The sequence below is a fragment of the Botryllus schlosseri genome, chromosome 12, assembly GCF_051294905.1.
Source record: "Botryllus schlosseri isolate E-star chromosome 12, Bs_hap1, whole genome shotgun sequence".
NCBI classification, from domain to species: domain Eukaryota; kingdom Metazoa; phylum Chordata; class Ascidiacea; order Stolidobranchia; family Styelidae; genus Botryllus; species Botryllus schlosseri.
The window spans coordinates 12,126,588-12,139,285 of NC_137247.1; the positions used below are offsets into that span (position 1 = coordinate 12,126,588).

Sequence of the window (12,698 nt, forward strand, 5' to 3'; positions counted from 1 at the left end):
TTCGACAGAAATCCTACAGAGAAAGTGTTACGGTATGCCTTTGGCAGTGTAACTTAAAACGCTTGGTTCCGACATTTTAAAATTATGTAGCAAATATTATACCAAGTGGTCTTTGTTAAAACCGTGGCTACTGCAAGTAAGTTTGTGAACGCACGTTGCGATTTCTGGCTTTTAGTAGCTCCGAATTATATAATTATGTCACCAGTCAGCAAATAACGCCACAAAACGTATTTTTTGTACGTGGTGATTTCGTCATAATAATATCCAGAGATTGTTGGCTTTTGGGTGACTAAGTTTGGTTATATGACTATATCTATATGGTAGGGTTACCATATACCATATATATTTTGGAAATCTAAAAAGAGGACGCTTTTTCAGAATTTTCAGACTTGCAAAACCGGAGGAGAATTCTCAAAAAATGGTAAATTTCACCTACTCTGTGGTCGTCTGACTAAAAAAAGGTCATATTTCTCGCTCGGTGCCCAAAATACAGTTTTTCCCCTCACATTGTCGGGTGGTTGACGCTCAGCTCCCGAAATACCCACCAGTGAGTCACTTCGCTGCTGATTTACGGCATTTCAGTCGGATTTTGCTATATATATGACCAAAACTCTCAAAAAAGATGTCAAAAGGGCGTCCTCCAAGGACACTTTCAAAAAAGTCAAAAAAGAGGACAAATCGTCTTAAAAGGGGATGTATGGTAACCCTACTATATGGTGAATTTATGTCGTATTCATGTGAGTGCTATTTTGATTTGCGAGTTAGACGATTAGCGTTCGTTTGAAGATATAGCTGTGGCCTGAGAGTTGCTAAACTGACTCCTGAAGGATAGTCAACTGTGGTAGTAAGATCAATACGCTACGATTGCGTAAGCCAGTGGTTCTCACCCTTTTCGACCTCACGGCAACCTCTCAAAGGGAAAAATAGCCCATGGCAGTGTTAGCCTAAATGCTGTCCCTTAGGCATAAAAACACTCCCCTTTCCTACCCCATGACGCCATTACAAAAGGCTCGCGCGTCAACACCTCGTGAAAAGAAAATACGAATGCGGATGGGCTACTTTCACCGGATATATATAATCTGTTACGGTGGACAGAGCGTGGACGTGATTAGAGAGACTCTCAGTCTTGACTACTAATTGGCATGCTGTAAGCCCCCAGGGGAGTTGCTAAATAAATATCGACAAATACTTGTGCTTCGAGGAATTCGGGGATATCTGGAAGTGCATAGGTTTAGAATCAACTTTTTAAACCTCCTTGGAATTATTGCAAGGAGGCACGCTCGTTTTGGTCACGTCGAACGATGCTCTTCAAATCGCAGTGAATTTCATTAAGGTATACTGACGGAGTTGTAACCAAGTCACAAGGCCCCGAGTCACAAGTCAATCTCACTTTTACAGTTTTGACTCGAGTCTAGTCGAGTCATTTTCAATTCACCACCAAGCCAAGTCCGAGTCCAAGTCAGCGAGCAGAGGTTTGAATCCGAGTCATTATATTATGACTCGAGTCCGAGTCCAAGTCGTTGTGTTGATTGTTCAGTTTCCAGTTACAGTCTTGTTGAAGCCACTTTTATAGCTTTGTTTGGTGATATCGAATTGTTCGCATTTATAATATACTAATTTCCCTCACTTTTAGCAGTTTCTGGTCGCATTTTCAAGTATCAGTACCAATAGAAGAAATCCCGTTAGTGTGGTTACTGTACTATTATTCGAAATTACAATGAAATGTCGGTCTTGGCCGTCTGAGTCCTGAGTCATATGACTTGGCTCGAGTCATGCGCAATGACTCGAGTCCAAGTCGAGTCAATAAACAGATTGACTCGAGTCGAGTCATTTCCGTATTTTGAGAAAATGACTCGAGTCAAGTCGAGTCATCACAAAATCGTGACTCGAGTCGGACTCGAGTCGAGTCGTGACTGGAGTCATTACAACCCTGAGTAATGATTTCATTAATATAATTTTTCACATGTACATGCGATCACATATAGAAAATGATGTCAGTTATACCATATTAAAGAAAACGTGGCATTTTGTGACCATTGTAATTTGCGAAAATGTTGCAGATAGATTTCGACTACACAGACTAACAACTTTGTGCCTCATGTTTTACATTCCTTAATAGAGTCAATCAAGGTTTCAACGGCAGCTAGGTGTAAAAAAAGTATCGAAGCAATAACTCTCGCTGATGGCATACTTCTTACTGACATGGTACTCGACTAGAATCATTGCAATTAATACTCCATTCAGATAGGAGTAGTCGAATCGTCGTGATCAGCACTATTACTACAATGTGTCGCATGCCAAGTGAAATGTTCGGTTGCGAATAACAACTCTATGTCGTTATATTTTGAGGTGATGAGGTTTGATGAATTCCTTCAAGACTGAATGTGCAGTGAATGTTTTTTTGCCACCGTAAATCTTCAACGTTATCGTTAACGTTATATGTCGGATTGAAGTTATCTTTCTTATGAAGTCAGTGTTTGTCGCCCCCAGCGCTCTGTCTCTTCCCCTTGAATAATGTGAATTCAGGAGCGATACTGAGAATTTAAAATTAGATTTATCTCCGTGTTCGCAATTTCAAAATTTATTCGATAGCTTACATCAGTGATTTTAACGGGTTTCCGGCGTGAGATGTATAAAATTGCTAGTGTGTCTACTTTCTCGCTTAATTCCCATGGACCGCCGAACAACAATCAACTATTATGCAATATTTTTTTTGTCCATGCGAAATAATTGCTGTATTATGTTTACGTATGCCATAAAAACACGAACAATCCAACTTATGTGTAAGCGGTGTCTTCTAAATAAGCCTAGAAGTGGAGCGTGCCACAAGTAGGCATCTACGGAATGAAAATGAAGAAACTTTGCCATGACCATAGTAGTCGCCAAACACCATGAATACCACAAACAATAACAACAACAAACATAACTTCGCGTACGTGTTACTGAGACTACTTTAAATCTATGTTACAGGTATGGTTGCAAATAAAACAAAAATCAATTTAAAAAAAACATGTTTTTAAACAAGGCCTTTGTTTCAAACATGTTTTTTCTAGCCATGTCGTAACGAAGCTTTAATTGTGACGTCACAATGGATTGAGATATAGGCAATTGAAAATATTGGGTAAATATTCTCCTCTGACGAAAAAGGACCCCGACCACTGTCATAAACAGACCAAAAATATCTCCTACCGGGACTACATTGTTATGCAGCATTTTGAGGGTTTGCGGTCATCATCATCAGAACACCCATTCCGTACCAATAATCTATATCTGTTATATTCGGTTCGACGACGATTTCGAGCGCTCCAGCGACTCCACAACGTCTACCTCGATAAAATTGGATGCAAATCGTCCGTAAGCCCACACTACATGTTTTTCCACAGTATTCACACAATTATGCTTTGATTAAACAACGTTAAAAAAAAAAATTTGTTCTTTTTAATAACGCATTTGTTTAAAACACTGTTTAAAATATGTTTTTAAAAAAATGTTTTAAAACACCGTTTGTTTTAAATTCAACCCTAGTTACAGGGTTTTTTGATGTCTAATCAACCAAAAATCGGTTTGGTCTTCATCAACTTTCAGATTTGGCTGAAACTTGTCTTTAAACATTGTGAAGTCTGCCTGAGTAAATAACTATTTAGTTCAAATGAATTCCAAAAGTATTTCTCGGGTTATCGCATGATAATGATATCGCACGATTTCTCCCGGCCCGCGAAGCAATTCTGAGTAGATTGAAAAATACTTATATTACACTGGTCTACACGATTCCTGCGCCAGGACTTCTTTGGGTGAATTGTACCAAATTTGGGGGGCGCAAAATACGAATCTGACGTTATTTCTGCTCCATCACATCACGTTTTGGAGATACTATGTATGTTGAATATTTCAACTTTTTCGAGGTACTTGAGTAGATTTTGGCTACTTGCAGTACTTACGGAATTGGTAATGTTTCACAACTACTTCAACATCTACCTGAACAGTATTCTAGATGAACTAATTACTTTTGTAATTTGTTTTTTGTAAAGTAGAAAGTAGGTCAGGGATAATATTGCACCATCATGAGTTAAATTGTCATTAAGAACGCGTAAAATAGACTCTGAATCACGGTAACTGAATTTATAAACGATTTCGTATATAGCCACCTCCGACTAACTGCTGAAAGTATGCGACCACTCTCCCCCAGACCAAACATAATTAGATATTTACTGACTTTTAGTAACTCTCAGACCTTTCATTTCGTCTTCCACTTGAAGTAGTTTTGACATGTCTTAGAAATGACTACTTCTACTTGTAATTGAGTAGCAATGTAAGGCGTTACTTGTGCTACTTGAGTAGCAACGCTGATCACTTCGACTGACTCTAGTTCATAGTAAAATATTACGGCAAATCAGAAACCACCAAAAATGTAAAGCTTTTTGTATTTAGAACTGGCGTTTAATCATGCAAAACACTAACAAAAAGCCTCGAAATTAACCAGCAATGCTAACATCTGGCTCTGTTCCAGCATAGAACACCTGGTATTTGGTGTAGGCCACAGAATGTTCTATGTCGAGAGAGATCGACTGTCCTAGAACCGATTCATAATTATTTATATTGTGAAGTAACACGCACTTCAGGTTTCGTGTTGAGGTGTTAGTAACCATGGCCGTCTCCATTCGTCTGGTTGTCTATAATATACAATGCAAAAGAAGCCCTTTATATCATGGCAATAAACCAAAAGAAAAACAGTTCAGAAACAGCTTTCCTCGATTCCGATAAAATGTGACAATATATGAAAACGGGAGAAGAAGAATTAGCATGATAATTACAGGTGGAAATTAATGACGATAAATTCTTTCCATTTATTATGATAAATACTTTTTTCTTTGGAAAAGCAGACATCCTGTTTCTTTTAGTGTTTCAAAACAAGCTTAAAGTGCCACATATTCGGGTCATGTACCAGAGGGAACAATTCTCTTCTACATAATATACCAACAATACAATGTTTATTGTTTGCAAACTTGTACGTTTTACGAAAGAGCAGTGTGCTGTCACAAAATGCATTGACTGATTAAGTTTGCAGGACGGATGTATAAAGATAAAGATACATAACGTATGGAACTAAATTAGGTACGGAGCTACCAATCACAATCTTTAAACGAAGAGTGGTATATAAAGATGATAACTGCTACCGACTAAAAATAGTTGCATCAATACATATAAATTTATGGGTTGAAAAGAGGTCCTGGTCGAAAGAAGATAGAGAACCGCTGGATTCAAGTTCACCGAAAACTCACTCATTCTGTACTACAACAACTCAGGTTTCATGCTAGATGATTTCAATAACAATATTTGATCTGTTTCTGTTGTATGCTTACCGTGATGTCACTAACGAAAGCCGAAATTTAATTAATTTACGAAAATGAGAAAAATTCATACGGAAAAAATCTGACGTGATGGAGAAATTCTGAGCACAGAATAGAATTAAGCAACCTTAAATTAGCCTAAATCAATCATTAAAATGTTGGGCGCAATTTTTTTTCGAAATTTGTAGACCAGTTATCTAACACATGTGTTACAAATGTTGAGATTTTATTTTGTAGAGAAACTTCCATTAAATAATCCCCCAAGACAGTAAATGTCGATCATATTGATAGCCACCCGTCTGCATTGTTGTGATTTGACTCTTATTACTGCTAGGAACAATTCGCTGATTCACCTGGTGGAAGAGCTGCTATAGATAACTAAGCTAAAGTCGTAGCGTACTGTCAAGGAACTGAGATGCGCGCGCCGAGATTAGGACAGAATTGCGATTCGATTATATCAGCGTGCATACAATGTCCCGCGTGCCAGGTGACGTACACACAATCTGCGCATCTCCGATGCGAATCGAAACTAGATCTCGTACCCTGATATTCTATACGCCAAGGCTAAGGTTTAGTTGACTTCGGTCATTCATGTTTGCCTACAATACTCTGACGTACAGAAGGTGTATCTCGTAACCGTTGAAAAATCTGTGTACGCACAATCGTATATGGACAATACAACGCCCGCCCTATATGCCTGATCATTTTTATTACGTCGTGAAAGCTGCAGAAGTAATCCTCTTATGCCTTAATAAATGATTGTCAAAATTTTCGCTTGTATAATCGCCGGTATTGCGAGCCCACAGTGAAAGAATGGTCCTCTTACGTAATGGTCAATTTGCAACCACCCCTCTCGGACTAGGCACCCTAGGCATCATCATCACTTCACAGCAACAATCAGGGCCGCTCTCGTCAATCGTATTCGATAATAATCAATGAATAACAGTAGGATCATACAAACGTAAGCATGGTTGAAGAATAACAATTTAAATTCATTGGATGTAAGGTTTAGTAAACAAAAGAAAGAGAAAGTTGCTAGAAATAGCACATTACCAGCGCCGCATTTTAAGCGGTCGCAATATAACTATGGAAAAGCATAACTATGAGCACTATAATCGACGCCTCGACACGTGAAGATGAACCGCCAGCATCGTAAATTTCTGTGGGTAAAAGTGATATGTCAAATAGTCTTTTGAAGTCCGTTCAACTTATCAAGACGACATTACTTACCGCAATGTTCGCCAATGTATGGTTTTTGACACATGCATGTGCACTGGCTGACGTCCAATAAACCACCGTTTTGACACAAGGCTCCATCGCAACAGAGTCCCTCGCTATCTTCGTATAATCCCTCTGAAAATTGAGAATCAAGCTTGGTCAACGCATTCTGTAACATTATTATTCATTCAAAGACTTCTTAGTCCGTGAATTATCATCAAGAAATCGGAAATCAACTCGGGTTGACGTACCATGACATTATTCAAACACTACTTGGTCCGGAAATTCTCACCTGTAGAAGTAGTGATCTTCAATTAGACAAGAACGACATAAATACAAGTAGAAAAATTGGCGTGCATAAGTGCATTTAGATTTACAGATGAGAGTCATTCATCTTTGGACACGTTTCCTTCATCCCGTTTTTCTTTATTTCGCAAATATATTTCCAATATTGAATTGACAGTATAGTATATTGAGGATCTCACAGTCTGTACAGCCAGCGATCCTCCAAGAATTTTGATGGAAACTATAATAATAGTCCATGAGGCCGCTCGATATTACTAATAATCCAGCGTGCGCTCTAAGAACACACTGATTATATCATCACATGCTGATAAGTGAATACTGAATACATATACAAACTATACATCACCCTGTGTGAACTGGTAACGACGATTGACAAAATTGAGAACCACATCGTGCCGCAATTATGCAGCGTATCACGTCCGTCCATGAATGCACGCATGCCACATATACTTAACCGTTCATGCTGTAAATTATATTATCTAGGAATCACGCGAATATGGTGGAATAACCACATCGCTATATATCGGTGTGAGCAAATACGAGACACCTGACAAACGCTATCAAAATATGTGATTTGAATCTTAAAATCAAATCCCATAGACTGTGACGACCCTTGCGCAATGACTCGAGTATAAGTCGAGTCAATCAAATATCGACTCAAGTCGAGTTTGAGTCATTTCCCCTATAGCCAAGTCAATTCACGAGAAAAAAGTCTAGGGGCTAAATTAATGTGACAGTAGGCATTAGTGGTCACCGTCGGTACTCAAGTAGAAGTAACAGTAGTTTTATAAAAAAAACTGAAACTGTCAATAGAAGTAGTCTTAAATCACTGGCACCTGAGGAATAAGTGCGAATAGGCAAAATCCACATTAAATATTTCGTTACTCACCACATCTGGTAGTATGAATACACTATCGAGTTGAGCTGAAATATACCTGAGAGCAGACTATTTGACAAGTGGGCAATATGATACTGACCCCGGAAAGGTACTAGATAACAAAGATTAATATATCGCTAAAATAACTTACTACATCGCCCGCACGTCTGCTTGCACTGATCGTATTGCATCGGATTACATCGTGCTACTCTTTTTCCCGGCGGTAACATCCTGGGACAGTCCGGGTCCATATCATTACAAAGACCTTCGAAAATAGGCGATCGGTTTGGATTTAAAGTAGCCTAGTAGGTGTATCAGTACTCTTCCACCTATATGTCGGTGGTATACCGTTTACGTTTTATCAAGATCTTTGAACAACTCTCTAATGCTTGAATTCGCATACAAAAATATTCAAAAGGAACAGCAGGAATTACATGTTCGATCCAGTTGCTCACGATTATTCGCGGCTTACCTGAGCAATCGAGTCCATCCCAGCCCGGAGCGCAGTCACAACTACACGACGTTTGGTTCAGCTTTCCGCAGTTATAACAATCTATGGAGCATTCTGATTCCGTGGAACAGTCTTTCTCGGTTTTCAGTGTCGGGTCTTCGGGCCAGAATTCTTTATGGACGGTGCTTCTACATTCAGCTGCGAGAGAAAGTAACATCATCGGATGCCATTTAATGATAAAAACCCAATCCATTGAGTTATCATGGGTGACGAGATGGAGTATTGGTATAATCCACAGCTGTTACATCAATGGGTGGCAGGTTCAAGTCCGAGCGAGGTCGACTTCACAATCCCTTCCCAAGTATTGTGGGTTTATCTAAGCCCTACATCGGCATCTGATTCGCGTCAGCGCAGTGTAAAAAAGCATAGAACTGGCCCGTGCATGCTATAAGTCAACAGCTATAAGGATACAAGCGAGATAGTGTAATGGTGATGCATCGAGCTCCTTGATCGGTAGGTCATGGGTTTGATCCATGGCAGGATCAGACCAAAGACTCGAAAACTGGTATCCGCGGCTATCCTGCTAGGCGCTCAGATAGCATGAAGGGGAAAAACGGTGGTGCAGACTATAAATGAACTATAGATGAAATAGATGAACGGTGGTATCGCATCTCCGTCATCAAAGCATCTCGAAGGTGCAGGCGAAAAAAGAATATCAGCTCTGTCTCTCAAGTCATGAATTTGGTGTAAATGACCATTGTAGTCGAAAACACCATGAATACCACAAGCAACAACTGAGTCTTGATAATGCTGAGCATTCATGCAACCAATCATTAATTGGTGTCTTCGCCAAGTAGACTACTGCATGTGGGCTAGTCATCTAGTAGTCACTAAATGCGAGCAGAGGTGACGAAAGTAGTAATTCTTGATACTCAACTAGAAGTAGAAGTAATCGCAGCAAACCTCTACTCAATAACAAATAGAAGTAGCCATTTACAATACATGCCTAGACTAGTTCAAGTGCAAGTAGAAAATGAAGATACGAAAAGGATCCCAGCATCTAGTTCTTAAACGTATATTTGGTCGAGACGTCGCAAACGTTCAAGTTGACTGGAGGGGGTATGCTTATTAAATAATAGGGTGCATTTTCGTAACTATTGACACTTCCAATTCCTGCATGTTCGAAAAATTTAGTTACCGTCATAGAAGGGTATTTCTTCCATTCGTTATAACAATGTCACTCATAAACTTGACGGAGACATATTCTAAAACTGCCTTCTACTTGACTAAATCAAAAACGTAAAAAGTATAAATAATTTTGCCCCAAAAATCTTACGTAGAAGTGGAAGTAGCCAGAAATGTAGTCTAAAATGAAAGCTACTTGAGTAAGCAGTGCAGGTAGGCAAAACCTACTTGAGTACTCTGAAAAAGTAGAAGTGCTTTGTTGCTGACCACATCTGGCTGCGAGCACGCTGCAAACTATGCGCAATGTGCATCCGAAATTCACCATAATCCACCTAGGCTATAAATTATAAACACCATCCTCACCGCACAATCCGCCCTGACATAACGCAGAACCCGACTTGCATTCGGTGCAGAATGAACCTTTTTTGTACGGCCACGGAATCACAGGGTTATTCATCGGCCGCTGATAGTCACAGACAATAATAAGGCTTCTAATCGGGGCTTCAGTGCAATCAGTACGTCCGCATCCAACATACACGGACTCTGCTGTGACCACCTACGAAGAGATAGGTCAGATCATTCGTACGCATAATATAATATTGTAGTTTGGCAGATCTTTGCCATTAGGCTATATTTCGACTACATCGTCATTTCACCGCCGGGTATTATACTCGCCTCACCTCAGCACGCTGTATCATAGGGTTGCATTTCAAACAAGCATGTTTAAAACAAGGCACTTGTTTAAAACATGTTTTATTGTGTGTTTTTTACGCCATGACGTTACGAATATTCAGTTGTGACGTCATATCGGATTGTCATTGACAATTGAAAATGCAGGTTAAAGATAGCTTCTTAGGCGAAATATCTGCCTACTATAGCTGTTGAACCACTGAGCTATATATAACTAAACTATAGATAACTAACCTACGGATAGATGCGCATCACGTGATTCACGGTCGAGTGATGCTAGAGTCGCAGATTTGTTGTCGCTTCATAGCATGAAACGGCAACGTAATTGCTAATCCTATAGATGACGAGCCGAGCGCACAAATTCATTAACGTTGATATTATTCGCAAGCTACAGTCGCGCTGATTCTGATAATATACATTAAATTTTCATCAAGGCAATGGAGCCACCCCGAAAAAGCCTTCAAAGTCTGAAAATCGGCATTGTGCTAAACCAGGGGTGGGCAAACTTTTGAGCTCGCGGGCCGCATTCAACATCTAAATCCATTCGCGGGCCGCACTATATAAAATTGGGATTATAAACCAAAACGCAATATTGGTATTTGATAATATAGTGAGGACATGGAGATAATACATGTGGTTATTTAATACAAACGAAACATTGCTTTGATGATATTGTACTCGCGTCAGAACATATAGTGGCGAGATTTCATCGGCTGGTTGACCTCAATAACCAATTTGTCAAAACTATAGAGGCAGCACAGTGACCATACAATGGTCCTTGCGTTGTTGCGATTGTTCAGAACAATGCCGATTTTCAGACTTTGAGGGGTATTTCGAGGGGGTTCCATTGCCCTGATCAGATTTTGATGTATATTATCAGAATCAGCGCGACTGTAGCTTTCAAATAGGATCAACTTTATTAAATTTGAGCGCTCGGGTCGTCATCTATGGGATTAGCAATTACGTTTCCGTTTCATGCTATGAAGCGACACTCGACCGTGAATCACGTGATGCGCATCTATCAGTAGGTTAGTTATCTATAGTTTAGGCTTACCATACGTCCTCTTTTAAGAGGATTTGTCCTCTTTTTTTACTTTTTTGAAAGTGTCCTCGGAGGACGCCCTTTTGTCCTCTTTTTTGAGATTTAGAGCAGATTTAGAGCAAATTGTGAGTGATATGCCGCATATCAGCACAGAAGTGAAGCTCCGACGGGTATTTCGGAGTGAAAAACGGTGATTGTGATTTTAGCTCTGGGCGAAAAGATGACCTTTTTTTTTTTTTTTTTTTTAGTCAACCGATCACAAAGTGGGGAAAATTAACCGGTTTTTGAGAATTTCACTCCGGTTTTGCAAGTTGCAAATTTCTGAAAAAGTGTCCTCTTTTTTGATTTCCAAAATATGGTAAGCCTACTATAGTTGAACCGACTATTGTGAGGGTTCCAACCATTCCATATCGTATACGTCGGCTTTATCGGGTGGTAATCGTCCGTAGGCTCATACAATATGTTTTTGGAAAGTATTTACACAATTATGACATAATTTTACAACTTAAAAACACTGTATTTTTTAAATGGCCTTTGCTTAAAACACTGTTCAAAACATGTTTCAAAAACAAAGTGTTTTACAACACCGTTTGTTTTGAATGCAACCCTACTATATCATGTGAATAACTGCGACTTACTTGAGTATAATGTCCACAAATCATGTCAGGCAAGCAAGTATGATTTTCGTATGTGTAATAATTTATCTCGTCCCACCAATCTTGCACAATTAGCTCCGTGATTTCGCGAGTCTAGAATCGAGAGGCAGAAAATATGACGCTGAATGACGTGGGATCAACATTCATGGAGAACTCCTCTACTTCAAACAATTGGGTGGTTTTACGGCGGGAATGAAGTCAACTTATCGATGCATTGCTTTGACAAAAAACCAAGCTGTGAGCCAGAGCTAAATATATATATGGCTATGGTAAAGCCGTGTCAATCTACTAACCTGTGTCTTCGTTCCCATCCATATGTTTTGCCCGAGGTAGGTGTAGGGACGTTCTCCCTCCGGCCAAGCCTGTCCATGCTCAAAAACGCATTTGTCCGCCCAGTCCTGCGCCATACTAGCTAGTCGATCGTCCCATTTCTAAAATAAGACCATTCGCAAAGATCGTAAATTGAAGCCAGCTCGACAACGCACCATAACTTCCATGTTAGCTGCCGGTGGGATCACCATCGCCCGCAGTTCGTTGTGTTTGTCCAGAATCTTCATCGACTCCTCGTGAGAAAAGTCTGTCGGTCTGCCCAGGGCAGAAGCAACAGACAAAAGAAATAAACAAATCAACCGCAACATTGCCGTTTCGTCCCGAACAAAGTAACCATGCTAAATCTCCATACCCGAACACATTTCGAATGCCTCTACGTGAATTGATCTCCGCTTCAATCTGGTGCTCTTGACCCGAAACGTCACTAATTGACTAATTGCGACATGGGCTATTGAGAAACTGGAGTGGGCGACGATTCATTCTCGGCTTTATTATAGTTGAGAGGACATGCGAAATACCATATATAACCTGTCTACGCTCAAGTAGTCAATTGGTATCAAGGACTTCGCGATTAGCCCTCCGAAGCGTTGCCTGG

At 39.9% G+C, this 12,698-nt stretch overlaps 1 protein-coding gene across 1 annotated transcript; it reads right to left on the minus strand.

Moving 5' to 3' along the window:
- Window positions 1-6,245: 6,245 nt before the first annotated feature.
- Window positions 6,246-12,501, minus strand: LOC145451980 (cysteine-rich venom protein pseudechetoxin-like). Its single transcript, XM_080330201.1, has 8 exons — window positions 12,259-12,501; window positions 12,067-12,204; window positions 11,756-11,866; window positions 9,749-9,941; window positions 8,222-8,398; window positions 7,901-8,014; window positions 6,579-6,701; window positions 6,246-6,508 (listed from the first exon to the last, which is right to left on the minus strand). Exons 1-8 carry the CDS (start codon window positions 12,409-12,411, stop codon window positions 6,414-6,416), a joined length of 1,104 nt encoding a protein of 367 aa, XP_080186327.1. The 5' UTR covers window positions 12,412-12,501; the 3' UTR covers window positions 6,246-6,413.
- Window positions 12,502-12,698: the final 197 nt, after the last annotated feature.